This window comes from Macaca fascicularis, chromosome 19 (assembly GCF_037993035.2).
Source record: "Macaca fascicularis isolate 582-1 chromosome 19, T2T-MFA8v1.1".
In the NCBI taxonomy this organism is placed as follows: domain Eukaryota; kingdom Metazoa; phylum Chordata; class Mammalia; order Primates; family Cercopithecidae; genus Macaca; species Macaca fascicularis.
The window spans coordinates 17,941,867-17,967,325 of record NC_088393.1 but is presented as its reverse complement, the minus strand read 5'-3'; the positions used below and the strand labels follow the sequence as shown (position 1 = coordinate 17,967,325).

General features: G+C 51.2%; 1 protein-coding gene across 10 annotated transcripts in view; it reads left to right on the top strand.

Moving 5' to 3' along the window:
- The window catches only part of UNC13A (unc-13 homolog A), a 92,762-nt gene that overhangs the window by 55,545 nt on the left and 11,758 nt on the right, over positions 1 to 25,459 (top strand). For 3 of the 10 annotated variants that reach the window (XM_065535184.2, XM_065535182.2, XM_074026347.1), the window contains 16 exons: positions 1,484 to 1,617; positions 4,737 to 4,822; positions 5,019 to 5,145; positions 7,502 to 7,598; positions 7,966 to 8,109; positions 8,930 to 9,013; positions 10,250 to 10,327; positions 10,594 to 10,682; positions 11,326 to 11,478; positions 13,072 to 13,195; positions 16,154 to 16,192; positions 17,299 to 17,328; positions 19,343 to 19,399; positions 19,802 to 19,882; positions 20,454 to 20,601; positions 21,842 to 21,898. In XM_065535184.2, the coding sequence (XP_065391256.1) occupies positions 1,484 to 1,617; positions 4,737 to 4,822; positions 5,019 to 5,145; positions 7,502 to 7,598; positions 7,966 to 8,109; positions 8,930 to 9,013; positions 10,250 to 10,327; positions 10,594 to 10,682; positions 11,326 to 11,478; positions 13,072 to 13,195; positions 16,154 to 16,192; positions 17,299 to 17,328; positions 19,343 to 19,399; positions 19,802 to 19,882; positions 20,454 to 20,601; positions 21,842 to 21,898 (1,528 nt within the window). Of the gene's footprint in view, positions 1 to 1,483; positions 1,618 to 4,736; positions 4,823 to 5,018; positions 5,146 to 7,501; positions 7,599 to 7,965; positions 8,110 to 8,929; positions 9,014 to 10,249; positions 10,328 to 10,593; positions 10,683 to 11,325; positions 11,479 to 13,071; positions 13,196 to 14,478; positions 15,563 to 16,153; positions 16,193 to 17,298; positions 17,329 to 19,342; positions 19,400 to 19,801; positions 19,883 to 20,453; positions 20,602 to 21,841; positions 21,899 to 25,459 lie in introns of those variants that run through there. The other 7 variants (XM_065535183.2, XM_065535186.1, XM_065535185.1 and 4 more) reach the window with 7 other exon arrangements.

Genomic DNA, 25,459 nt, shown 5'->3' with positions numbered 1-25,459 from the left:
TATTTATTTCTATTTGGTTGACTTAAGTTAAAATTGTTCTTGACAAATTAGTGAGCCAGGCTGGGCTCAGTGGCTCACACCTGTAATGTCAGCACTTTGGGAGGCTGAGGCAGGAGGATCCCTTGAGGCCAGGAGCTCGAGATCAGTTTGGGCAACATAACAGGACCCTCTCTTTGCAAAATATACAAAAATTAGCCAGGTATGGTGGCACACGTGTAGTCCTGGCTACTTCGGAGGCTGAGGTGGGAGGATCACTTGAGCCCAGGAGTTTGAGTCTATGTTGAGCCATGATTGCACCACTGCACTCCAGCCTGGGTGACAGAATGAGACCCTGTCTCTTGAAAGAAAAAAAAAAAATAGTGAGCGGAACTAAGTTGGTAGATTGCGCTGAGTTTTACTGAGTACAAATTCATTCATTTCCATTTAGTTCATTTACAGTCAAGTCAGGTTGTTCTCAACTGGGTTAAATTGTCTTGAGTTAGGATGAACTGGGTTGTTGGATTAGATGCAATTGATTTCAGTTGAATTGAGTTGAATTGGGCTAATTTCAGCTGATTACACTCATTTCCATTGATTAACGAAAGTTGGGTTGAATTGCCCTGCGTATGTGAGGTTGGATTTAGATAGGTAGAATCGGATTGGGTTGACTTGGGTAGAGTTCAGTTCAAGTTGATTTATTTCCATTATTTTGATTTGAGTTGATGTTGATCTCGGACAAGTTGATTAGGTTCAATCCAATGGAGTTCATTTGAGTTTAATTCAATCTAGTTAGGTTGAATTGCACTCCATTCAGCGTAATTGGCCCCAGTTCAATTCCATTGATTTAACTCTGAGGAAGAACTTACTTCCGTTAAGCTAAGTGGGCTTGATTTGCATTCATTTCATTTCCATTTGGTTTAGTGGAGCTGGATTTGTTCAACTAAATTTGATTTCATTTATTTCCATTCAGTTTTAGAGTGGAGTCTAAAAATCTTAAGCTTTATCAAGCTGCATTGACATGAGCTCTGGGCCAGTTTATGAGTTCAGTTCCTCTCTATATAGACTTCTTACCTGAACCATATACATGTTAATAGGATGCATTCCTCAACAACCTCTTGGCCGGGCGCGGTGGCTCAAGCCTGTAATCCCAGCACTTTGGGAGGCCGAGGCGGGCGGATCACAAGGTCAGGAGATCGAGACCACAGTGAAACCCCGTCTCTACTAAAAATACAAAAAATTAGCCGGGCGCGGTGGCGGGCGCCTGTAGTCCTAGCTACTCAGGAGGCTGAGGCAGGAGAATGGCGTGAACCCAGGAGGCGGAGCTTGCAGTGAGCCGAGGTCGCGCCACTGCACTCCAGCCTGGGCAACAGCGTGAGACTCCGTCTCAAAAAAAAAAAACAAAAAAAACAAACAAAAAAAACAACCTCTTGTTCTTCAGTAATAAACTGACCGAGACACCAACCTTTGGACCCCCTATAACCGAGGTCTCCACTGCCCATTTCAGGCGAAGAAGGGGGAAGTTCCCCCAGAGGAACAGGGGCCCAGCATCAAGAACCTCGACTTCTGGTCCAAGCTGATTACCCTCATAGTGTCCATCATTGAGGAAGACAAGAATTCCTACACTCCCTGCCTCAATCAGTGAGTTGCATATCTGTGTAGTTTAATTATCTGGGTTTATCATCATGCGTTTGTATACAACTTTGTGTCTTGCGTGTCAAGGTGATTTTCTCTAATTACACAAATGTGCACCTGGGGGTAATTGTGGGTCTGATTGTGCCTGTGCAAAATTCAAATATGGGTCCAATTTGCAAACAGAAATATAAAATTGTGTGTATGTTCACAATCACTGGTATAATCAGACATGTATTTTGTATGTATTCATTTGCATGAATAACAGTGTGTACATATGTATATAATTTTGTATGTGTGTGTAGGTTAATTAATAATAATGTTGCTCAAGTATTACTATGTGCTACCCTAACACATATCATATATTTAAATTGCATTATATCTTACACATGTGGATGTAAGCAATTTTGTATATTATTGTGGTCAATGGGTTTTGGGTTTAATTTGTATATGTGTAAAATTGTTGAATGCACTTCAACATACAATATTGTACAATATACAATATTGTGTATTGTGTATGAATATGTGCACTGTTTTCGTTTGTGGATTTATATGTCTGTAGCATTTTCATCTATGTTAGCTGAATGGGTTACTGTGTTCTATTTATCCGCCAGATGAGTGCTAGAGAGGACTCAAGCTTTGGGGTGTTAACATATCCTGGTTAGGGAATTAAGATCAGGGATTTGGGCCGGGCGCGGTGGCTCAAGCCTGTAATCCCAGCACTTTGGGAGGCCGAGACGGGTGGATCACGAGGTCAGGAGATCGAGACCATCCTGGCTAATATGGTGAAACCCCGTCTCTACTAAAAATACAAAAAAAAACTAGCCGGGCGAGGTGGTGGGCGCCTGTAGTCCCAGCTACTCGGGAGGCTGAGGCAGGAGAATGGCGTAAACCCGGGAGGCGGAGCTTGCAGTGAGCTGAGATCTGGCCACTGCACTCCAGCCTGGGCGACAAAGCGAGACTCCGTCTCAAAAAAAAAAAAAAAAAAAAAAAAAAAAAGATCAGGGATTTGGATGGATTGAAGTGTGGGTGGATGAATGGATGGATTAATAAATAGATGGGGTCAGGCATGGTGGCTCTCACCTGTAATCTCAGCACTTTGGGAGGCCAAGGCGGGTGGATCATTTGAGTCAGGAGTTCGAGACCAGCCTAGCCAACATGGTGAAACCCCATCTTTACTAAAAATACAAAAATTAGCCGGGTGTGGTGGTACATACCTGTAATCCCAGCTACCAGGAGGCTGAAGCAGGAGAATTGCTTGAACCCAGGAGTCAGAAGTTGCAGTGAGTCGAGATTGTGCCACTGACCTCCAGCCTGGGGTGACAGAGCAAGACTCCATCTCTAAATAAATAAATAAATAAATAACAGATGGACTGATAGATTGGTAGAAGGATGACTGTGTGGATAAACGAATGGATGGGCCGGGCACGGCAGCTCACGCTTGTAATCCCAGCACTTTGGGAGGCCGAGGCAAGAGCATCACCTGAGGTCAGGAGTTCGAGACCAACCTGGCCAACGTGGCAAAACCCCATCTCTACTAAAAATACAAAAAATTAGCTGGGCATGGTGACTCATGCCTGTAGTCCCAGCTGCTTGGGAGGCTGAGTCACGTGAATCATTTGAACCAAGGAGGTGGAGGTTGCAGTGAGCTGAGATTGCACCACTGCACTCCAGCCTGGGTGACAGAGTGAGACTCCATCTCCAAAAAAAAAAAAAAGGGTGGATGGATGATGGATGGACAGATGGATGGGTAAATGGATGGGTGGATAGCTGGATAAGTGAGTAAATAAATGGATAGAAGGATGGATGGATAAGTGGATGGATGAATAGATAGATGGGTCATTTAATGGATGAGTGGATAGTTGTATGAGTGGGTGAATGAATGGATGGAGGGATGGATAAATAAGTGGATGATGGAAGGATGGATGGATAGATGGACGAACAGATAGATGGGTAGGTGTATGGATGGATAGTTGGATGAATGGGTGGAGGGATAGATGGATGAACAGATAGATGGGTGGTTGAGTGGATGGATGAATATTTGGATGAATGAGTGAATGAATGGATGGAGGGATGGACGGATAGATGGATGAATAGATAAATGGATAGGTGAACGGATGGGTGGATAGTTGCATAAGTAGGTGAATGAATGCATAGAGGGATGGACGGATGGATGGATGGATGAATAGATAGATGGGTAGGTGGATGGATGGATAGTTGGATGAATGGGTAGAGGTATAGATGGATGAACAGATAGATGGGTGGTTGAGTGGATGGATGAATAGTTGGATGAATGAGCAAATGAATGGATGGAGGGATGGATGGATGGGTGGATGAATAGATAGATGGATAGGTGAACGGATGGGTGGATAGTTGCATAAGTAAGTGAATGAATGGATAGAGGGATGGATGGATGGATGGATGAATAGATATATGGGTAGGTGGATGGATGGATAGTTGGATGAATTGGTAGAGGGACAGATGGATGAACAGGTAGATGGATGAACAGATAGATGGGTGGTTAGGTGGAAGGGTGAATAGTTGGATTAATGAGTGGATGGAGGGATGGATGGATGAATAGATAGATGGATAGGTGAGTGGATGGGTGAATAGTTGCATAAGTAGGTGAATGAATGGATAGAGGGACGGATGGATGGGTGGATGGATGAATAGATAGATGGGTAGGTGGATGGATAGATAGTTGCATGAGTGGGTGAATGAATTGAGGAAGGTAGGATTGGATGGGTGGATAATGGGTGGATGGATGAATAGATAGATGGGTACATGGATGGATGGATAGTTGCATGAGTGGGTGAATGAATGGATAGAAGGATGGATAGATGGATGGATGGATGGATAGATAGATGAATAAATTAGTTGTTGAATATATGGGTGGATAGTTGCATGAGTGGATGAATGAATGAATGGAGGGACAGATGGATGAGTGGGTGGAAGCTCAAAGAGAAGCAAAGCCTTAGTGCAGAGTCAGTCAGCAGTGGCTATGAGGGAACCGGAACCCAAATCCCTCTACCCTACCCTACACTCCCCTGTGGGGCAGGGAAGGACAAAGCAGCCCATCCCATCTGCCTTCTGCCTGCCAAAGTTTTATACTTCCATGACTTTGCCAGGTTTCCCCAGGAGCTGAATGTGGGTAAAATCAGCGCTGAAGTGATGTGGAATCTGTTTGCCCAAGACATGAAGTATGCCATGGAGGGTGAGTTGCCCACCCCAGTGTTCCCCAGCCTGGCCAAACCAGGTGGCTGCACCTCTGTGTCCCCTCCAAGGCTGTGAGTGCCCTGTACCCTCATGCCTGAGTTGGACATCAGTGATGGCCAGAGTGGGCAGCCTCTCTGCCGAGACACAGGGTGGCAGACCCTTCCAGCTGTGCCACCCTCTTTGTCCCTGGCCAGAGCACGACAAGCATCGTCTATGCAAGAGTGCCGACTACATGAACCTCCACTTCAAGGTGAAATGGCTCTACAATGAGTATGTGACGGAACTTCCCGCCTTTAAGGACCGCGTGCCTGAGTACCCTGCGTAAGTCCCCTGCCCCAAGCCCAGCCCAAGCCAGAACTGAAGCGCTGACAGCTAGAAGGAAAGCCAGAGAGGAGGACTGACCTACTCAGGGTTACCTGGGCATCAGGGGCACGGGTGGGGCTTGAATCCAGTGTTCTCCGCTCTCAGCCATTGAGCAGTTGACTCCTACAGCCCAGAAAATTCATAGTCATAACAGCAGCAGGAACCATGTGACTTTCTCATTTTATCCTTTTGACAATTCTATGAGTTAAGGTGGGATCATTTTAATTCCTATTTTGCGGAGAAGAAATTGGAGAGTTAAAGATGCCAAATGGCCAGGCACAGTGGCACATGCCTGTAGTCCCGATAATTTGGGAGGCTGTGGCAGGAGGCTCACTTGAGCCCAGGAGTTCGAGACCAACCTGGACAAGATCGTGAGATCCCATCTCTGAAATGAACAAATGGGTCAGGCGCAGTGGCTTGTGCCTGTAATACCAGGATTTTGGGAGTCCGAGGCGGGCAGATCACCTGAGGTCAGGAGTTTGAGACCAGCCTAGCCAATAGGGCAAAACCCTAGCTCTACAAAAGTACAAAAATTGACCAGGCACAGTGGCTCATGCCTGTAATCCCAGTACTTTGGGAGGCCAAGGCAGGTGGATCATCAGAGGTCAGGAGTTTGAGACCAGCCTGGCCAACATGGTGAGATCCTGTCTCTACTAAAAACACAAAAATTAGCCGGGTGTGGTGGCAGGTGCCTGTAATCCCAGCTACTTGGGAGGCTGAGGCAGGAGAATTGCTTGAATCCAGGAGGCGGAAGTTGCAGTGAGCCGAGATCACACCAGTGATCTCGGGGCGGCAGAGTGAGACTCCGTCTCAAAAAAAGAAAAAAAAACTGGCCGGGTGCGGTGGCTCACGCCTGTAATCCCAGCACTTTGGGAGGCCGAGGTGGGTGGATCATGAGGTCAGGAGATCGAGACCATCCTGGCTAACACCTTGAAACCCCGTCTCTACTAAAAATACAAAAAATTAGCCGGGCGTGGTGGCGGGCGCCTGTAGTCCCACCTACTTGGGAGGCTGAGGCAGGAGAATGGCGTGAACCTGGCAGGCAGAGCTTGCAGTGAGCCAAGATCACACCACTGCACTCCAGCCTGGGCAACAGAGCCAGACTCCGTCTCAAAAACAAAAAAAAAAAAAAAAAAAAAAGGAAAGAAAAAAAAAGTATCCGAGTGTGGTGGCACACGCCTGTAGTCCCAGCTACTCGAGAGGCTGAAGCAGCAGGATCACTTGAACCCAGGAGGCAGAGGTTACAGTAACGGAAATAGTGTCACTGCACTCCAGCCTGGGCAACAGAGTGAGACTCCATCTCAGAAAATAAATTAATATAAAAATGGAATGAATGAGTGAATAAATGCCAAATGCCTTGCCCAAGGTGACTCCTAGTACAGGACAGACCCGAGTTCAAATCTCTGACTCCTGGGCTGTGTGTTGGAGAATAGTATGGTACCACCAGTTCCTGAGAATTGTGCTGTGTCGTTCACTGCTCCCAACAGCACAGACGGATAGTCTTCTGTTGTACAAGAATGAAAGCTCTGGCTGGGTGCGGTGGCTCATGCCTGTAATCTCAACATTTTGGGAGGCCGAAGTGGGAGGATCACTTGAGGCCAGGAATTCAAGACCTGCCTGGGCAACATAGGGAAATCCTATCTTTACAAAGAAGACAAAAAAAAAAAAAAATTAGCCAGGAATGGTGGCACGTGCCTGTAGTCCCAGTTATTTGGACTGAGGTGTGAGGATCACTTGAACCCAGGAGGTCAAGGCTGCAGTGAGCTATGATCGCACCACTGCACTTTAGCCTGGGCAACAGAGCAAGACATGTCTCAAAAACGAAAAAAAAAAGAAAGGAAAAGAAAAGAAAGGAGGGAGGGAGGGAGGAAGAAGGAAGGAGGGAAGGAAGGAGGGAAGGAGGGAAGGAGGGAAGGAAGGAAGGAAGGAAGGAAGGAAGGAGGGAAGGAAGGAAGGAAGGAAGGAAGGAGGGAAGGAAGGAAGGAAGGAAGGAAGGAAGGAAGGAGGGAAGGAAGGGCGGGCTCAGAGAATAAATTCATTTGCCACAGGCAGTTTATCTGAACTAGGATTCCCGCAGGCCTGGGCCCTCCTGTAAAAGGGGCCACTCGTTCTATTTCATGAGCAAAGTAACTAAGGTTCAGTGCAGGAGGCGAGCAGAGGAGCAGCCACTCAAGGCTGCAGGGAGAGCTGCAGGGAGAGCTCCAGGGAGAATAGGAGCAGCCGTAGCTCCACTCATTAGTGGGTCAGAACCAGGCAGTGCAAAGGTTGAGGAGGACAAGAGGTGGCAGAGCCCCACCCTGGCTCTTCATTCCAGATGGTTTGAACCCTTCGTCATCCAGTGGCTGGACGAGAATGAGGAGGTGTCCCGGGATTTCCTGCACGGTGCCCTGGAGCGAGACAAGAAGGATGGGGTAAGAAGGTCAACCCACAATCAGGTTCCTAATCTTCCCACTGGGGTCCAATTTCAGGGGAAATTTGCTCTTGGGATGAGGCCAGTCTCTGGTAGGTGTCCGCCATCTTTGTCTTGCTCATGATTTTTAAAAATCTTTTGTTCATTCATCAACTATGAAATGTGAGTTCCATCAAGCCAGACACCTCCATGCACCCCATGGCTTCTGCGTCCACCTCTAGAGTTGACTCTAAGTCAACCTCGCCCTCTGTCCATCTCACCCTGGGGAAGTTGGTCTCTTGCTTTCCCCATGGAGAGTGGGAGAGTCGGGCTCTGGGGCTTCTCTGGTGCTGATCTCCTCCTTCCTCTTGGCCTGCTTCCCCCTGCAGTTCCAGCAGACCTCAGAGCATGCCCTATTCTCCTGCTCCGTGGTGGACGTCTTCTCCCAACTCAACCAGAGCTTTGAAATCATCAAGAAACTTGAGTGTCCCGACCCCCAGATTGTGGGGCACTACATGAGGCGCTTTGCCAAGGTGTGGGAGAGTGGGTAGGGTTGGGGCTAGGGAATGGGGTCAGGGAATTGAGGTCTGAGTTGGAGATGGGCTAAGGTTGAGGCTGAAGTTGGAGTTGGTGATGTTATTGAGGTTGGGGTTGAAGTTGGAGTTTGGGTTGAGGTTGGAGTTGAAGTTTGGGTTGAGGTTGAGGTTGAAATGAGGTTGGAGTTGAGGTTTGGATGGAGGTTGGAGTTGGGATTAGGGTTTAAACTGAGATTGGAGTTGAGTTAGGGTTGGAGTTGAGGTGTAGGGTAAGGTTGGAATTGAGGTGTGGGTTGAAATCAGGGTTGGAATTGAGGTCATTAGTGCGAGTTGGCAATGCTGTTTGGTTGGAGTTTGAGGTTGGGTTGGGTCTTGATCTGGGATTGAGGTTGCAATGAGTGCTGAGATTGATACAGAATTCGAGTGAGTCTTGGGGTGAGTTTGAGGGTTGGGATCATTGGGGTTGAGGTTTGATTGATTGGCATTAGGCTGTGTTGACCTTGGGGATTACAAGTAGGAACTGGCTTTTGATTTGAGATGAGGTCATGCTTGTGGTTGAGACTGGGTTAATATGATGCTTGGTTGCTCTGAAAAAGAGCTGGGTCTACATAAAATGATCGTCTTCATCGAGCGGTATCTCCTCTAGGTCTTGATGGTCATCTTGGGTGGAGAATTTGCCTAGCCCAAGGGCCCATCTTAGGTGCTATTAGGGTTTGAGTTCATCACTGATCTCTCTAGTGGCCTTGATGGGACCTGGTGACTGGGGCCTGCCTTGGTCCCAGCCTTTCTTCTCACCCACATGCTGTGTCTTCCCCAGACCATCAGTAATGTGCTCCTCCAGTATGCAGACATCATCTCCAAGGACTTCGCCTCCTACTGCTCCAAGGAGAAGGAGAAAGTGGTGACCTGAGGGAACCCCTGACCTATCCCCCTCCTCAGCCCCATTCAGCATCCCCAGGACTCCCTTCTCCCCAGAGCCCTGACACCTGGGGCTATGTATGTCCACCTGTGTGTGATCTGACTGGACTGTGTGTGTGTGTAGAGGTGCTTGTTTGAATGTGTGTGATTGGAGTGTATCTAGTTGTGTGTGTCTGAGTGTATGGGAACTAAGTGTATGTGTCTGATTGTGTATTGTCTGTGTTGACTGGTACACTGCACGTGTGTGTGTGTCTGTGCACATCTGAGTGTGCGTGTCTGATCATATGTTATCTAGCTTTGTTCAATGGGTATCTATGGCATGAATGTGTGTGTGTCTGACTGTGCACGTCTGAGTGTGCGTGTGTGATTGTATTTCGTCTGGCTGTGTTAACTGGGTATAACATGAGTGTGTGTGCCTCTCTGTGTGTGTCTGTACATATCTGAGTGTGGGTGTCTAGCCGTGTTTCATCTGTGTTAACTGGGTATAGTGTGAGTGTATGTATGTGTGAGTATGTGTGTTCAACCATACACATCTGGGTGTGTGTCTCATATTTTATCTAGCTGTGTTAACTGGTTATAGTGTTAGTGTGTGTATGCTTGTGTGTGTGTCCAGCTGTGCGTGTCTGGGTGTGTGTGACCATGTTTCGTCTGGCTGAGTTAACGGCATATAGTGTGAGTGTGTGTCTATGTATGTGTGTGTGTGTGTGTGTGCACGTCTGGGTGGGTGTGTCTCACCAGGTTTGGTCTGGCTGTGTCGAATGTGCATGGTGTGAGGGTGTATCTTTGACTGTGTCTGGCTGTGCATGTCTGAGTTTGTGTATCTGTGGGGGGGGGTCTCGTGTGTATATCTGGGGGTGAGGGCACACGCCTTCAGTGTGTTGCAAATGAAGCCTTCGTTGTGCGAGCTGCAAAGCTCTGGACCCCTGCAGGAAACTCTGCTACCCCCAGTGTTCCCAGCCCCTCTCATGGACCCACCAGGCCTGGGGTTGTAGGATTACTTGAGTCCTCCTTGCCCCCACCAATCCCCAGAGATGCTCCGGCAACAACATGCCCGGAAGCCTGAGCCCAAACACTGCCTTCCATTTGCAGGTGACCCCTCGGGACCCCAGCTTCCTCCAAACTCACACCCTGAAACCATCCCTAGGTCCCTGGCGGTGGGTAGGGGAGGCTCTGGGGAGAGGTCCTGAGGCCTGACTCCTCTCTCTGTTCCCATCCGCAGCCCTGCATCCTCATGAACAACACTCAACAGCTACGAGTTCAGCTGGAGAAGATGTTCGAAGCCATGGGAGGAAAGGAGGTGAGGCAGGGCCAGGGCAGGGCTGGAGAAGGGAAGGGGGCACCCCCACCACTGTGTCCCTGCAGGCCCCTAAGCTCATATGCCACCAGGCCTGGGGATGAATTCCAGCTCAACCATGCTCTTAAACCCAGGCTTGCAACACAACTGTCTGTGCCTCAGTTTCCCCTCCAGCCCCTTGGGATCCCTTTCCCTGGGTCAGATGAGAAAATGCCCAGTACATGTGGATACTTACTGACCCTGGCCTGATGTCCCTTCTCCCCTGTTAGCTGGATGCCGAAGCTAGTGACATCTTGAAGGAGCTTCAGGTGAAACTCAATAACGTCTTGGATGAGCTCAGCCGGGTGTTTGCTACCAGGTGGGAGCATCTCCAGGGCTGGGGGCAGTGGGGAGGGAACAGCCTTCAGCCCTCTGAGCCTGGGGCATCTGGAGGCTCAGCAGATGTAGTGGTGAAGATTGCAGGCTCAGAGTTAGACAAGGCTGAGTTCAAATCTCGGCTTTACTGCTTACTAGCTGTGTGGCCTTGGGTGAGTCACTTAACCTCTCTGAGCCTTATATATTCTTTTATTCCTCTGTAAAGTTGGGGTGATGACAATAATAGTACCTGGGTAGGATTTTGAGAATGAAATGAGCAATGTGGGCAAACATCGTATCCCTTTGCTGTTATTATTTTCCACTCTTTTTTTTTTTGAGATGAAGTCTCATTCTGTCTCCAGGCTGGAGTGCACGCCACCACACCCAGCTAATTTTTGTATTTTTAGTAGAGACGGGGTTTCACCATATTGGCCAGGTTGCTCTCAATCTCTTGACCTCATGATCCGCCCACCTCGGCCTCCCAAAGTGCTGGGATTACAGGCGTGAGCCACCATGTCTGGCCTGTTCTCCATTCTTGCTCGGTTATGTGCTGTGATGCTAATGATATGACCTCGAGGACCAAAGATGAGCATCTGTGTCCTCATCCAGCCCTTCCTGTGGTCTGAGCCTTTTCTTTCTGTCCCCAGCTTCCAGCCGCACATTGAAGAGTGTGTTAAACAGATGGGTGACATCCTTAGCCAGGTTAAGGGCACAGGCAATGTGCCAGCCAGTGCCTGCAGCAGCGTGGCCCAGGACGCTGACAATGTGTTGCAGCCCATCATGGACCTGCTGGACAGCAAGTGAGCCGGGCCAGGTGGACTGGGCTGGCCAGGGAGGTGCTGGGGCAGGGCCATAGAGACCCAGGGACTGGCTGGAGAGGGTGTGCAGGGAATGTTTGCCGCGTAGTCACTGGATAGTTGGATGGCTGAGTAGAGGGTGGAATGAAGGGGATGGAAAGTTGGGTGGGCAAATAATTGGAAGGATCGGTGAGTAAATACTTTTGTGGATGAATGAATGGTGGATGAATAGGTGACATGAGGGGTGGATAGGTGGGTGGATGCATGGATTAAAAGATAAATGTTTAGAAGGCTAGATGGAGGATAGATGTTTTAAAAAGATGGATGGGTGGATAGTTGGGTAAATATTTGGATGGATGAATAAATGTTTTGATGCATAGATGGATTGATGCATAGATGGATGGATGTCCGGCAGGCTGACTTGATGAATGGTTGGATGGACGGATGGTTGGATGGACCAATGGATGGATGGATGGATGGATAAATGGATGGATAGGTGGATAAATATTTGGATGGATGAATAAATGTTTTGATGCATAAATGGATGGAAAGATGGGTGGATGGATGAATAAATGGATGGATGGGTGGGTGGATGGATGGATGGATGGATGGATGGATGGATGGATAGGTCAATAGATATTTAGATCATTGAATAAATGTTTTGATGCATAAATGGATGGACAGATGGGTGGATGGATAAATAAATGGATGGTTGGATGGGTGGGTGGGTAGATGGATGGACGGTGGATAGATATAGGTGGATAAATATTTGGATGGATAAATAAATATTTTGATGCGTAAATGAATGGACAGATGGGTGGGTGGGTGGATGAGTGGGTCGATGGATGGATGGATTAATAGCTGAGTAATATTTGGATGGATGAATAAATGTTTTGATGCATAGATGGATGGACAGATGGATGAATGGATGGGTGGATGGATAAATAAATGGATAAGTGGATGGCTGAGTAGAAGGATGCATGGAAGGATGGATGGATGAACAGATGGACAGATGGATAGATAGAAAAAGAAATAGAGAATTAAGGACCACTGGAGGAGGGATGGATTGGTGGGTGACTGGATCAGTTGGCAGATGGATCATGGTGGACTGCCTGTCTCCTTCAACCCCTATCCATCCAACCACGATTTCTTTGCTGTTTTCTCTTTCAAGTCTGCCCTCTGACCATTCCCCTCCTGTTCCTCCTGGGCATGGCCTTCTCCCTCCTAGTCCCTGATCTCCATCCTTCCTGTTTCAGTTCCTCCCCCACACTGTTCTTTCAAACATGAAAGTCTGGCTGTGTCTCCCTCTTGAACACTCCATGGCTCCCCACTACCCCTATCCTCATGATAAGGCCTAAGCCTTCCTCGCAGACATTGAGGCCCTTTCCCATCTGGTCCCTGCTGACCAGTCCAACCACCACTCACTCTTTTCTTCATGCATCAGATATCATAGCCCCATCAAACCGCCCAGGGGTCCCTGTACAGGCTGTGGGCCCTCTTTCCTATCTGTGGAATGCCTTGCCCACCTGTTAAGGGAAGGGGATCTGTGGGTTGGGGCCAACTGGGCCCTCTCTCAGACCTGCCCCTCGTCCCCAGCCTGACCCTCTTTGCCAAAATCTGTGAGAAGACGGTGCTGAAGCGAGTGCTGAAGGAGCTGTGGAAGCTGGTTATGAACACTATGGAGAAAACCATCGTCCTGCCACCCCTCACCGACCAGACGGTGAGACCTGCAGGGGGCCCGTGGGGATATTTGGGTCACATCCCTGGGGGGAGCCCAGAAAACTTGGTGCCTAGAGGCTGGGGGTTGAGAACAAAGGCATCCGGTCTCAGAGAGGTCATCCAGGCTCAAGGGCCATCCAAGGGTCATGGAAGCCACCAGAGGTCAGTGGGGGGCCATTCAGAGGTCAGAGAGGTCACATGGGGGTTAAAGATCATCGAAGAGTTAAAGAGATCATTCAGAGTCCATTGTGGTTTCTCCAGGGTCGAAGAGATCAGGTAGAGTCAAGAGACCGCTAAAGTCATAGAGGTCACATGTAGGTCAAAATAGCATTCAGAGGTCAGAGGTCATCTAGAAAACAAGTCAGCTTCAGGATCAAGGTTATCCTTGAGTCACGGAAGGCCCACATTGGCCAGGCACTGTGGCTCATGCCTGCAATCCCAGCACTTTGGGAGGTTTGAGGCGGGCAGATTGCTTGAGGTCAGGAGTTTGAGACCAGCCTGGGCAACATGGTGAAATCTCATCTCTACTAAAAATACAAAAATTAGCTGGATGTGGTGGCGCATGCTTGTTTTCCCGGCTTCTTGGGAAACTGAGGCACGAAAATTGTTTGAACCTGGGAGGTAGAGGCTGCAGTGAGCTGAGATGGTGCCACTGCACTCCAGCCTGGGCGACAGGGTAAGACCCTGTCTCAAAAAAAAAAAAAAAAAGAAGGCATAGACATCAATGGGTTTTTCTAAGAGCTTTGGGGCTCATTCAAAATTAGCCAAAGAAGGGGGATACCATGGACTTCAAAGATCAGAGATCAATAGACCAGGGGGCTCCTGGAGGTCAGCCAGAGGTCATGGAGGGCATCCAAGGTCAAAGAGGTCAAGCAGAGGTCAGTGGCCATCCACAGACCAGGACCGATAGACCAGAGGTCATAATCTCCAGGGACCAGGGGGACCCAGACATCTGTAGAGGGATGTAGCTGGGCGTGGGTCCCTCCGGGAGGCGTCAGGAACCTGAGGACAGCAATGGCACTTGGGCTGTGGGCACGTTGCGGAGTGGGGAGGTCTTTCCCAGGTGGACCACGGAGGCTTGGGAAGGGTGCGTGGGGGCCATAGATAGGCGACGATGGTGGGGGAGGCTCGGACTTCCCATCCTCCCGTCTCCTCTAGGCTGGGCTGGGGTAGGGGTCTTGCCCCTCCGTGCTGCCATCTCTGCCCCCTCCCTGGCCTTCCCGGGAGACTCATGGTACCTTATTCCCCCCTCCCCCACCGCCCCGCCCCCATCACGGCTGACAGATGATCGTAAGTAGAGGCCCGTCTGTCCGTCTGTCTGTCCGTCCTCTCTGTGTCTGGACTCAGCCCACCGCGTCGCTGCACCCCTCTCCCCACCCACCCAGCGCCCCCTCCTCACCCACCATCCTCCCTCCCGCCTAGATGTGCCTGTGTCTGTCTGGGGCGGGGCATGGGGTGGGGGCGGGGCTGGGAGGGAAGGAGACCACGCCTACCCTCTCTGTTCCATTGAAGTCCAGAGGAGCCCCCTTTACCGGCTTCCAAACCCAAATCCCAGCTCCTCCTTCGCAGCGGACCTGCCATCTAAGGGTAGAATCCAACCTTGCTCCTGGGCCCAAATGTCACCAGATGCCTTGAAGCTAGAAAGAGGATCAACCCCAGGATTCCTCTGACCTCCTCTTTGGGCTCTGAACTGTCAGCAGCTTCTCAGAATGCAGGTCCCCACCATGAGGGTCTCTACTTCTGATTCTTCTGCAATTCCATGTTCCAGACCATTCCTTGGTGCCCCAACACCCTGCCTACCCAACTCCCGCCATCCACACCGGCACACACCAATCCCAGACATACACCCAGTTGACCAAGTGGGAGACTTTTGTCATGGCTTTGAGGTCAGGCAGATTTGGGGTCAAATCCTAGCCCAGCCACTCTCCCTCTGTGACCTTGGGAAGTCACTTGACCTCCCAGCCTCTGTTTTCTTGTCTGGAAAATGGGGCTCATTGTGTCACCTCCCTGAGGGTAGTTCTAAGAACCAACTGGCATGATGCATTAAAATACTCATCTCAGTATTGCCTGAACCCATGAAGTGGAGGTTGCAATGAGCTGAGATCCCGCCACTGCACTCTCAGTGACTGGCCCAGAGGCAGTGATCGCTAAATCAGAGCTAATGGTGGTGGTGGTGGTGATGGTGGTGGTGATATGCAGACATGTATGAGAGCAGAGACAAAACAACTTCAGATTTTCCCTTTGTGGGCAAGACAAGGCTGTAACAAGATTTCACTTTGTCAAAAGTTTACAAGTGCTTACTTCCTGGTAGCTGCAGCCTGGGTCTTTGGCTATAACCACTTGGTGGCAGCATACCTGACCACAGGCAATGCATTTGTAGGCAGGGGGATAAAGGAATTCACATTTAATGACTCCGCATATGCCAGACCTTCTTATAGCCCCTGTTTCAGCTCACCTTCATGATTACCCTTTGAGTGAGGTGGATATTATTATCCCCATTTTGCAGATGAGGAAAGCTGAGGCTCGGAGAGGAGTCACTTGTTCAAGGTCATATAGTAAATATATGCCAGTCAGGATTCAAATTCAGATCTGTCTGAATATGCAGCACATTTGCTTTCCTGTTAACCCAAGAACCAAGGGTCTCATGTGTACAGTAAATGTAAATGGATTTTATTTTGGCAGTGACTTATTTCCCTTCTTTCTGGCTTTCTCTAGCTCTGTATCTGTATCTTTCTCTCTCTCTTTCCTGTCTCTAACTCACACCATTTAAGAGTCAGTCATTAAAGTGTGCCCACACGTGCACACACACACACAAACACACACACTATCCCCATGCAACCCAGTCAAGTCCCCTGTGCTGTGTGGATTCCCCCATCCCCGTGAATATTCCTGTGAGCATCCCAGGTTCCCACCCTGCACGACGTGCCAGGTTGATCACCCTGTAACATTGTCTCTGCAGGGGAACCTCTTGAGAAAACATGGCAAGGGATTAGAAAAGGTAATGAGGGCCTCGTCTCACTGAGGCCCTGAGCTCCGGTGTCTGGGCATGCGTGTGCATGTGTGTGTGTCTGTGCACCTAGGCAGGAAGGGCAGCTGGGGGTCATGGGTAGGAGATAGCTGTCCTAACCAAGTCCTGCAAATCCAGAAGTCAGAGATGAAGTGATTCTCCAGGGACAGAACATGCAGTGTGTGTGCACATGTGAACTAATGTGTGTGCACAAACAGCTCCCATCCTCCCACAGTAGTACCCACAGGGCTCATCTGAGCCCTGGGCTCAGCTGAAATTCTGTGACTTCTTGAGGAGCCTATATGCTGGATCGCCACCCTGGATTGAGACGTGTTGTTTTTTATGTAGAAATATTTTTTGTTGCTGTGCTAGTGCGTGCTTGTTGTTAAGGAGATGGGAGCTACAGCAACACGCAAGCAGCTGTCTTGCTGTGCACTTGTGCAGAAGATATTGTTGTACCTTTGTGCATATAAATGGAGTACATAGCTTTGTGAATGTGGGTCACAGGGATTCACACATTCTCTACTTTCTCCGCCAGCCCTCTGGGGGGCATATTCAGTGTCCAGGCACCCTATATGTGGATGTGAATCCGTGTGGGGTCAAGGGTGTGTGGGTTTATGTGTGTGATTGTGCACATGCCTGCAAGTGTTTAGGAGTGCACGTATGTAGTTTAGTGTATGGATTCTTCAGCATTGAGTGAACTTACAGTATATGTTAGTATGTTTTTTGTAGACTCGGGTGCTGGGATATAGGGGCAGCCCCTTAGGGAACGGAGGAGGAGAGATTCCTAGCCCTGTCTCATCTCCCCACCTCCCCAGGTGCCCCATCTTGGGGCAGGCTGACTGTGGGATGAGGCTGCTTCCAGCCTCCTGGGCACCCTGAGCATGTTCTGGCAGTCAAGGAGTCTGACCCCTAAACCCCCGCTGGGGGACAAGAGGAGGTGCTAGCTGGGGAGGGGGCCCACCATTAGACTCAGGACCTGGGGAGGAGCTCCTGGGCTGGGAAGTGAGACTGTGCTTTGAGGGGGCAGGGAAGTCCCACTGAGTATCCTCCCAGCAGTCACCAGAACTCTGACCTCCACCTGATTCTCTCCACAGGGCAGGGTGAAATTGCCAAGCCACTCAGACGTAAGACCGGCCTCTCACTGTCTGTCTGGCTCCCACCCCACTCCCCTCCACCCCACCCCTGTGCCCCCTTCCACCTCTGTGGTTCGTGCCGTCCGAGGGCGTACTGTGAAACTGTCTGTTGGTCTCTTCTTCCTTTGTCTGTCTGGCTTGCTCGTTTGGGGTGGCGGGTGGGGGGTTGGTGGGTAGGGCAGAGGGTACCCAGGAAGGCCCCTGAGCCCTGCCAGACTACAGGTGGGTCCAGCAGGGGAAACTGAGGCCCAGTTCGCTGGACCCCTGAATAACTGTGCCTTGTAAGAACCTCAGGATCACGACAAGAAATAAGAATAGTAACAGCCAAGATGATAATAATAATACTAGTAGGAATGACCAGGTGGCCAGCTGGTAGACTATAAACATCATTCAAATTTCCCCACTGTAAATGGGCCCCCTCCCCACATAGCCTCACCCAGGACCCCCAGACCACCCCAGGACCCAGTAATACGAGACTCGTTACCTCAATACTCAGCCCCACCCTGTCCCCCAAGTTACCATGGGTATCCATGGTAGCCAGGGTGGGAATTGAGGCTCAGAGTATTCAGGGACAAGACTGGGGCCATCCAACAGTGAGAGAGGGGGCTAGAGACATGCCTTCCAGGCTGGGACCCCGTCTCCCTTAGCATTGCCCATGACTTTGAGACCAAGTGATAATTAGTGAACACTGAGCAAAGACATGTTTAGTTCAGACTAAGCCACAAAGTGGATATGATTTTCCCCATCTAGATGGGAAAACTGAGGCTCAGAGAGGTTAAGTGACTTGCCCAGGGCCACACAGCAGGGCTGCAATTTGAACCCAGGCCCATCTGGCTTGTCAGAGCCATCACCACATCACCATCTTGCCAGTGTCTGTTTGGGAGTGGGGTGGAGGATGGATATGGAGGTGTTTGTATAGAGGGAGGATTTTTCCTTTAAGAGGTCAGACTGGGCCGGGCATGGTGGCTCACGCCTGTAATCCCAGCACTTTGGGAGACCAAGGCAGATCACGAGGTCAGGAGATGGAGACCATCCTGGCTAACACGGTGAGACCCTGTCTCTACTAAAAATACAAAAACATTAGCCAGGCGTGGTGGCAGGCGCCTGTAGTCCCAGCTACTCAGGAGGCTGAGGCAGGAGAATGGCTTGAGCCCAGGAGGTGGAGCTTGCAGTGAGCCGAGATTGTGCAACTGCACTCCAGCCTGGGCGACAGAGCAAGACTCCGTCTCAAGAAAAAAGAGGTCAGACTGGCTGGCAACGTGGCTCAAGCCTGTAATCCCAGCACTTTGGGAGGCTGAAGTGGGAGGATCAATTGAGCCCAGGAATTCAAGACCAGCCTGGACAACACAGCAAGACCCCATCTCTATGAAAAAAATTTCACAAATTAGCTGGACATGGTGGCTCACACGTGTAGTCCCAGCTACTGGGGAGGCAGGAGGATTGTTTGAGCCCAGGAGTTTGAGGTTGCAATGAGCTATGATCACGCCACTGCACTCCAGCCTGGGCAACAGAGGGAGACCCTGTCTCAAAAAAAAAAAAAAAAATCAGACTGAAAGTCCTTCCAGATTACAGGGGAAATTTCCCTGCAGAGGGGATGCTTCCTTGAGGAGGAAGTGTTTCACCAGAGCCATTTTCTGAAACCGCAGCCCGGCCTTTTGTTTTCCCAAAGCTCCCTTTCCCTGGGAAACCCTGTCCATACCCACAAACACCACCGTCTGAGGCCCCCCCAACCCACTGCCCCTCAGTCTGGTCCCTGTCTGTTTCTCCCATTACACAAGCCTGGTTGAGGCTGAGAGGGTGGGTACTATCCCCATGGGACTGGGATTTTCAGGGACAAGGTCACCACATCCTCCTCAGTTCTTCCTGGGGAATTCCAGACCTCTGTCCCTGGGACACAATTATTGCCCTGCCCAGAGCCTTTGGGCAAGAACCAAGATGGTCTCTGGGGCTGGAGTGTCAGCTGTAGCGCCCCTGCCCTCACCCAGCTGTCTGTTGTTACCCACAGGGAACCCAGATGATCTTCAATGCAGCCAAGGAGCTGGGTCAGCTGTCCAAACTCAAGGTGAGGAGTGGGGCTAGAGTATGGGGTGAGGGACTGCTCCCCAAACTCATGTGGCTTCCAGGTTGCCACCATCCTGGGGGAGGGTTTGCAGGATGATGACGTGCATTACAGGCTCAAAGGACAGAAACTACTCACTGAAGCACAAGATATTTGCTCCCCAGTGTGTCGGAAAGATGTGAATGGTTCAGCTTCAGGTACAACTTGATCAAGAGGGCAAGTCATTTGTTCAACAAATATTTGTTGAGCACCTGCTGTGTACCAGTCACATATTGGGTGCTGGGATGATGAAAACATAGACCCTCAGCCCAGCTCCTCCAAGTTTAACAGGGATGAGACCCATAAGCACAGATTCCGAAGGTGGAGCCCACTCCACCCACGTGGCCCCTCTCCCCATCCATCCAGGACCACATGGTACGAGAAGAAGCCAAGAGCTTGACCCCAAAGCAGTGCGCGGTGGTTGAGTTGGCCCTGGACACAATCAAGGTGAGAGGCCCTACCCCTCCCCATGCCAGGTGGGGGGTGTAGAGGGTGTGGCTGCTGTGGTCATGGACCTAGGTTTGCCTCAGACCCACATTAATTCATTCAATTGATAAACACTCCCTCATTCCCTCTTCTGTGCCAGAGCTGGGCTGGCTAATGCCGGAGCACTAAGGAGCCCCAGGTCAGGGAAGACGGCTGGATACAGACATCCTCAGCCTTGTAGGATTAGGCTTGGGGTAGAGGGAAGGATGTGGGCTGGGGGAGCCCAAGGAGTGAGAAGGTATAGAGGGAAGGATGTAAAGGACCTTGTGCCAGGCGTTTCTTGAGGTGTAGAAGGGTAGAGGGAAGGATGGGGGCTGGGTGAACCCAAGGTGGGAGAAGCCAGGGCTTCCTGGAAGAGGGCATGTGAGAGGTGGGTTCTGAGGAATGCATAGGAGTTCACCAGGCAAAGCAAAGGAAGAGGTGAGAAAGTAGTAGCGGGAGGAATTGGGAGTGGTGACAGCAGGGCTACCCCGCCCTATGAGTGGGTAGAGCGTCCCACCAGCCTCACCTCTTCCCACCCTGTCCTCCCCAGCAATATTTCCATGCGGGTGGCGTGGGCCTCAAGAAGACCTTCCTGGAGAAGAGCCCGGACCTGCAATCCCTGCGCTATGCCCTGTCGCTCTACACACAGGCCACCGACCTGCTCATTAAGACCTTTGTACAGACGCAATCGGCCCAGGGTAAGGGCGCCCAGACCCCATCACCCTTTCCCGCTCCGCAGAGACAGCCCCGCCCCAAGCCTGAGCGGCTGTGCGGCTCACTCCCCCTGTGATCTCATGGATGGGGCGGAATTGACATCTCTGCACCAAGTCCGGGGACCAATGAGTGATCAAAGGTTCGTGGGGGCGGGGCCTCTGACGTCACAGGCCGGGAGGTGATTGTCAGCTCCTGGGAAAATCTGTGATGTCCTGGAGCCAGACAATGATTGGCAGCTCTAGGATGGAATGTCTTTGACATCAAGGACCAGGGCAGGCTTGATGACTCTTAGGTGTGGAACCTGTGACTTCGTAGGGCCACAAGGTGATTGTCATCTCCCGGGAAAATCTATGGTGTCCCAGGGCCAATGAATGATTGTCAGCTCCTGAGGGACCTGGACAGTCATGGGTCCAGGGAGTGGTTGACAGCTCTGGGAGACTTCAGGAGTGATTGACAGCTCAGGATGAGCAGGACCTCTGATGTCAAGGGGTCAAGGAATGATTGGCAGGTCCACGGGTGGGACCTCTGACTTCATGGTCCCAGGGAGTGGTTGAAGTCCCCTGAGGAGGGACCTCTGTGACGTCATGGGGCTAAGGAATGATTGACAGCCCCGAGGGTGGGAGGGACCTCGACTTGGTGGGGGAGGCTGGACGGAGAGGGAGTTCCCATTTCTCAAACTCTCTCTCTCTTTCTCTCTGTCTTTTGCTTCGGTCTCCTGTCCCTCTCTGAGTGCACACACACGGCAGCTGGGGCTGGATGGAGGGCGGGATTCCTTGGGGACCGCCCCCCTTTTCAAAATTGGTCCCAACAAGGGCAAGAAGTTTGGCAGCTTGACCTCAGGAGGGAGAGGGAGAATCGCCATCGACACCCAGCCTGGGGCGAGGGGAGTAAAGGCCTGTGGCCTCCGACGGCCCCCTTCCCCCCGGATCCAGCCAGCCCAGGGCCCTCCGTGGGCGCTGGGTCTCTGAGCTCAGCTTCCCTTCCAGTCCTGGCTGCTTTTAGTGTCTCTGGTGTCCGTGGAGCAGGAGGCTGTCTGTCTGTCTCTCCGTCTGTCTGCAGCTGACGTTTCTCTCTCTCTTGTTTTTCCTCCCTCTCACTCGCTGTCCCCTCTCCGCGCCTCCCTTGCCCGCTCCACACACACTCCTCCATCCTCACCTCTCACTGGCTCGTCTCTCCCCGCTCCCCATGCTTCCCACCTCTCTCCCCTCTCCACCCCCCAATTAGTCCATGGTGGAAAAGGTACTAGGTTTACCCTTAGTGAAGACATTTATCCTGAGAAGGGTACGTGCCTCCGCCGCCCGCCCGCCCGCCCGCCCGCCGCCCGCGCCTGGTGCCCGGTGCCTGCGCCCCTCCCGGCCCCGGCTAGTAAAAGGATCGTCCTTCTGCCTCAGGGGCCTGCAGGGCTGCCGCCCAGGCCTGAGCAGCTTGGAGGGCCCAGGCGGGTGAGGGGGAAGGACGATTTGCTGGTTCTACATGGGGAAGAAGTGATTCCAGTGAGAATCCCAGAATTCATTTCTCCTGAAATGACACATTTTTTTAAGCCAGATCCTGGGACCCCGGGACAGGCACCTGTCAGATTAAGAGCTGGGCTGTGATTCCAGCCCAGCCACTCCATGGGTAGGCACCTTGGGCAAGAATCTGATTCCCTGAGCCTCAGTTTTCTCATCTGTAAAATGGGGACAGTCAAGGACCCTACTTCATAAGATTATTGTTATCGATATTATTATTATTTAGAGACAGGGTCTCCTTCTGTCACCTAGGCTGCAATGCAGTGGTGCAATCACTGCTCACTGCAGCCTCCCTCCTGTGCTCAAGTGATCCTCCTGCCTCAGCCTCCCGAGGAGCTGGGACTACAGGCACATGCCACCATGGCTAGCTAATTTTTAAATTTTTTTTGTAGAGAGGGGGTCTCACTTTGTTGTCCAGGCTCATCTTGAGCTCCTGGCCTTAAGTGATCCTCCTCCTTGGCCTCCCAAAATGCTGGGATTACAGGTGTGCGCCACTATGCCAGGCTGAGGAGATTATTTTTAGGATTGAAGGAGTTACATTTAGAGCGATTTCTGGCAGATAGTAAGATCTCAGCAATTCCTCACTGTTATTATTGTTCTTTCATTCTTTCTTTTTTTTTTTTTTTTTTTTTTTTGAGATGGAGTTTTGCTCTTGTTGCCCAGGCTGGAGTGCAATGACGCAATCTTGGCTCAACCTCCACCTCCTGGGTTCAAGCGATTCTCCTGCCTCAGCCTCCCAAGTAGCTGGGATTACAGGCATGCGCCACCACGCCCAGCTAATTTTGTATTTTTAGTAGAAACAGATTTCTCCATGTTGGCCAGGCCGGTCTTGAACTCCTGACCTCAGGTGATCCGCCCACCTCAGCCTCCCAAAGTGCTGGGATTACAGGTGTGAGCCACCACGCCCGGCCATTATTATTGTTCTCATTAATATATTTGATGTCACATTTCCTAGCATAGAAAACAGTGAACACTTATCAGGTTCTAACGCTGAGCAGGACCTTGTGCCAGGCATTTCTTGAAGAATCTATGTTTGGTTTTGTTGTTGTTGTTTGAGACAGAGTCTCACTCTGTCACCCAGGCTGGAATGCAGTGGCGAAATCTCAGCTCACTGCAACCTCCGTTCGCCTCCTGGGTTCAAGCGATTCTTGTGCCTCAGCCTCCTGAGTAGCTGGGATGACAGGCCTGCACCACCACACCTGGCTAATTTTTGTATTTTTAGTAGAGACGGGGGTTTCGCCATGTTGGCCAGGCTGGTCTTGAACTCCTGGCCTCAAGTGGTCCACCTGCCTTGGCCTCGGCCTCCCAAAGTGCTAGGATGACAGGTGTAATCCCAGCACCTGACCAGTTTGTTTTCAATTTGAGGCAGGTGCTGTCACCCGGGCTGGAGTGCAATGATGAAATCTCAGCTCACTGCAGCCTCCACCTCCTGGGCTATGTTGCCCAGGCTGGTGTCAAACTCCTGGCCCCAAATGATCCTCCCACCTCGGCCTCCCAAAGTGCTGGGATTACAGGCATGAGCCTCCGTGCCTAACCTTCTTGGGGAATCTGAAACAGATTTCTTTAACTGCCCCACGAGGGGTCCATCATTCCACAGATGAGATGCTGAGAGCCAAAGGAGATTCAACCACTTGTCCGAGGAACCTTCACCTGCAGGAGTCCCGGGACTTGGGGAGTGGGGAGCGGGGTTGGAAGAAGCACTGAGAGGCCCAGGACAGACCCTTCCTCACAGAGCCAGCAAAGCATGGGATGGGGGCACCCAGCACTGCCCCCCTCCCCCCTTCTTACTAGCTTTGGCCTTGGTCTGACCCCTCACCCGACCCACCACTGTCCAATTCCCCCCGGCACCCCAGTCTGGCCCGGATTGAGCTTGCTATGAAGCATTGGCCTGGGGGAGGGCAGGGCGGCTGAGCATGTGACTGGTGGCGGGGGGCGGGGGTGGAATGGGAGCCTGAGGCAACAAGGCAACAAGGAAGGCGGCCTTGGGTGGGCAGCAAAGACCGGGGCCACATACCCCAGTCCTGGGGTGATGGGGGTTTCCAGGCCCCTGTGCTTCCCAACCCTCAGTCACTTCCTGTCCAGCGCGAGGTAACCCAATCAGCCTTGGACTGACCCAACTTCCCGCCCTCACCTCTGACTTTCCCCTTCTTCTCCCCGTGCATGGGGTGGTCCAGGAGTGGGGAGCTGCCTGGTAGGGGCTGGGGAGGGGCTGGTGGAGGTGCTGGCGGTCACAGGTCCACAGGCCCCACAGGATGCCCTTTTGAGTCACAGACGGCAGGACTGGGAGAGATTCTTATAGGCTGCCACATCCATGATCCCCATTGGAACCATGGAGGGCACGTGTGACCCCACACAGAAGCCCACCACACCACAATTCAAGCAGACAAGGGAACTTGTTGACTCCAGAACGGAAAAATTAGGGGTTGAGGCCGGGCGCGGTGGCTCATGCCTGTAATCCCAGCACTTTGGGAGGCTGAGTTGGGTGGATCACTTGAAGTCAGGAGTTTGAGACCAGCCTGGCCAACATGGTGAAACCCCATCTCTACTAAAAATATAAAAATTAGCCAGGCGTGTGGGTGGATGCCTGTAATCCCAGCTACTCAGGAGGCTGAGGCAGGAGAATTGCTTTACCTGGGAGGCGGAGGTTGCAGTGAGCCAAGATTGCGTCATTGCACTCCAGCCTGGGGACGGTGCAAGACTCCGTCTCAAAAACAAAAAAGAAGGCCGGGTGCGGTGGCTCACGCCTGTAATCCCAGCACTTTGGGAGGCTGAGGCAGGAGGATCACCAGGTCAAGAGATCGAGACCATCCTGGCCAAAATGGTGAAACCCCGTCTCTACAAAAAAATACAAAAAACTAGCCGGGTGAGGTGGCAGGCGCCTGTAGTCCCAGCTACTCGGGAGGCTGAGGCAGGAGAATGGCGTAATCCCGGGAGGCGGAGCTTACAGTGAGCTGAGATCCAGCCACTGCACTCCAGCCTGGGCGACAGAGCGAGACTCCGTCTCAAAAAAAAAAAAAAAGGAAGAAAAGAAACTTAAGATTCTGCACTAGAAGGGAAATACGGGTAAGAAAAATAAAATATGCTCCTACTAGCTGTCACATCAGGAGGGATGAGGATTCTGAGCCAGGTGATGCAATGAGGTGACCTGTGGGGCTGGGTCAGAGTTAACAAGGGCAAGAATGGGGTGAGTGGGGAGAGGTAATAGTAACCTACTGGAAAGGGCCACTATTGGAAGGAGTGTTGTAGATCGCAAAAACCACTTTGATTATTTCAGAGTGAGGTGGGAGCCATGGAAGAGTTTGTTTTTGCTTTGTTCTGTTTCCATTTTATACAG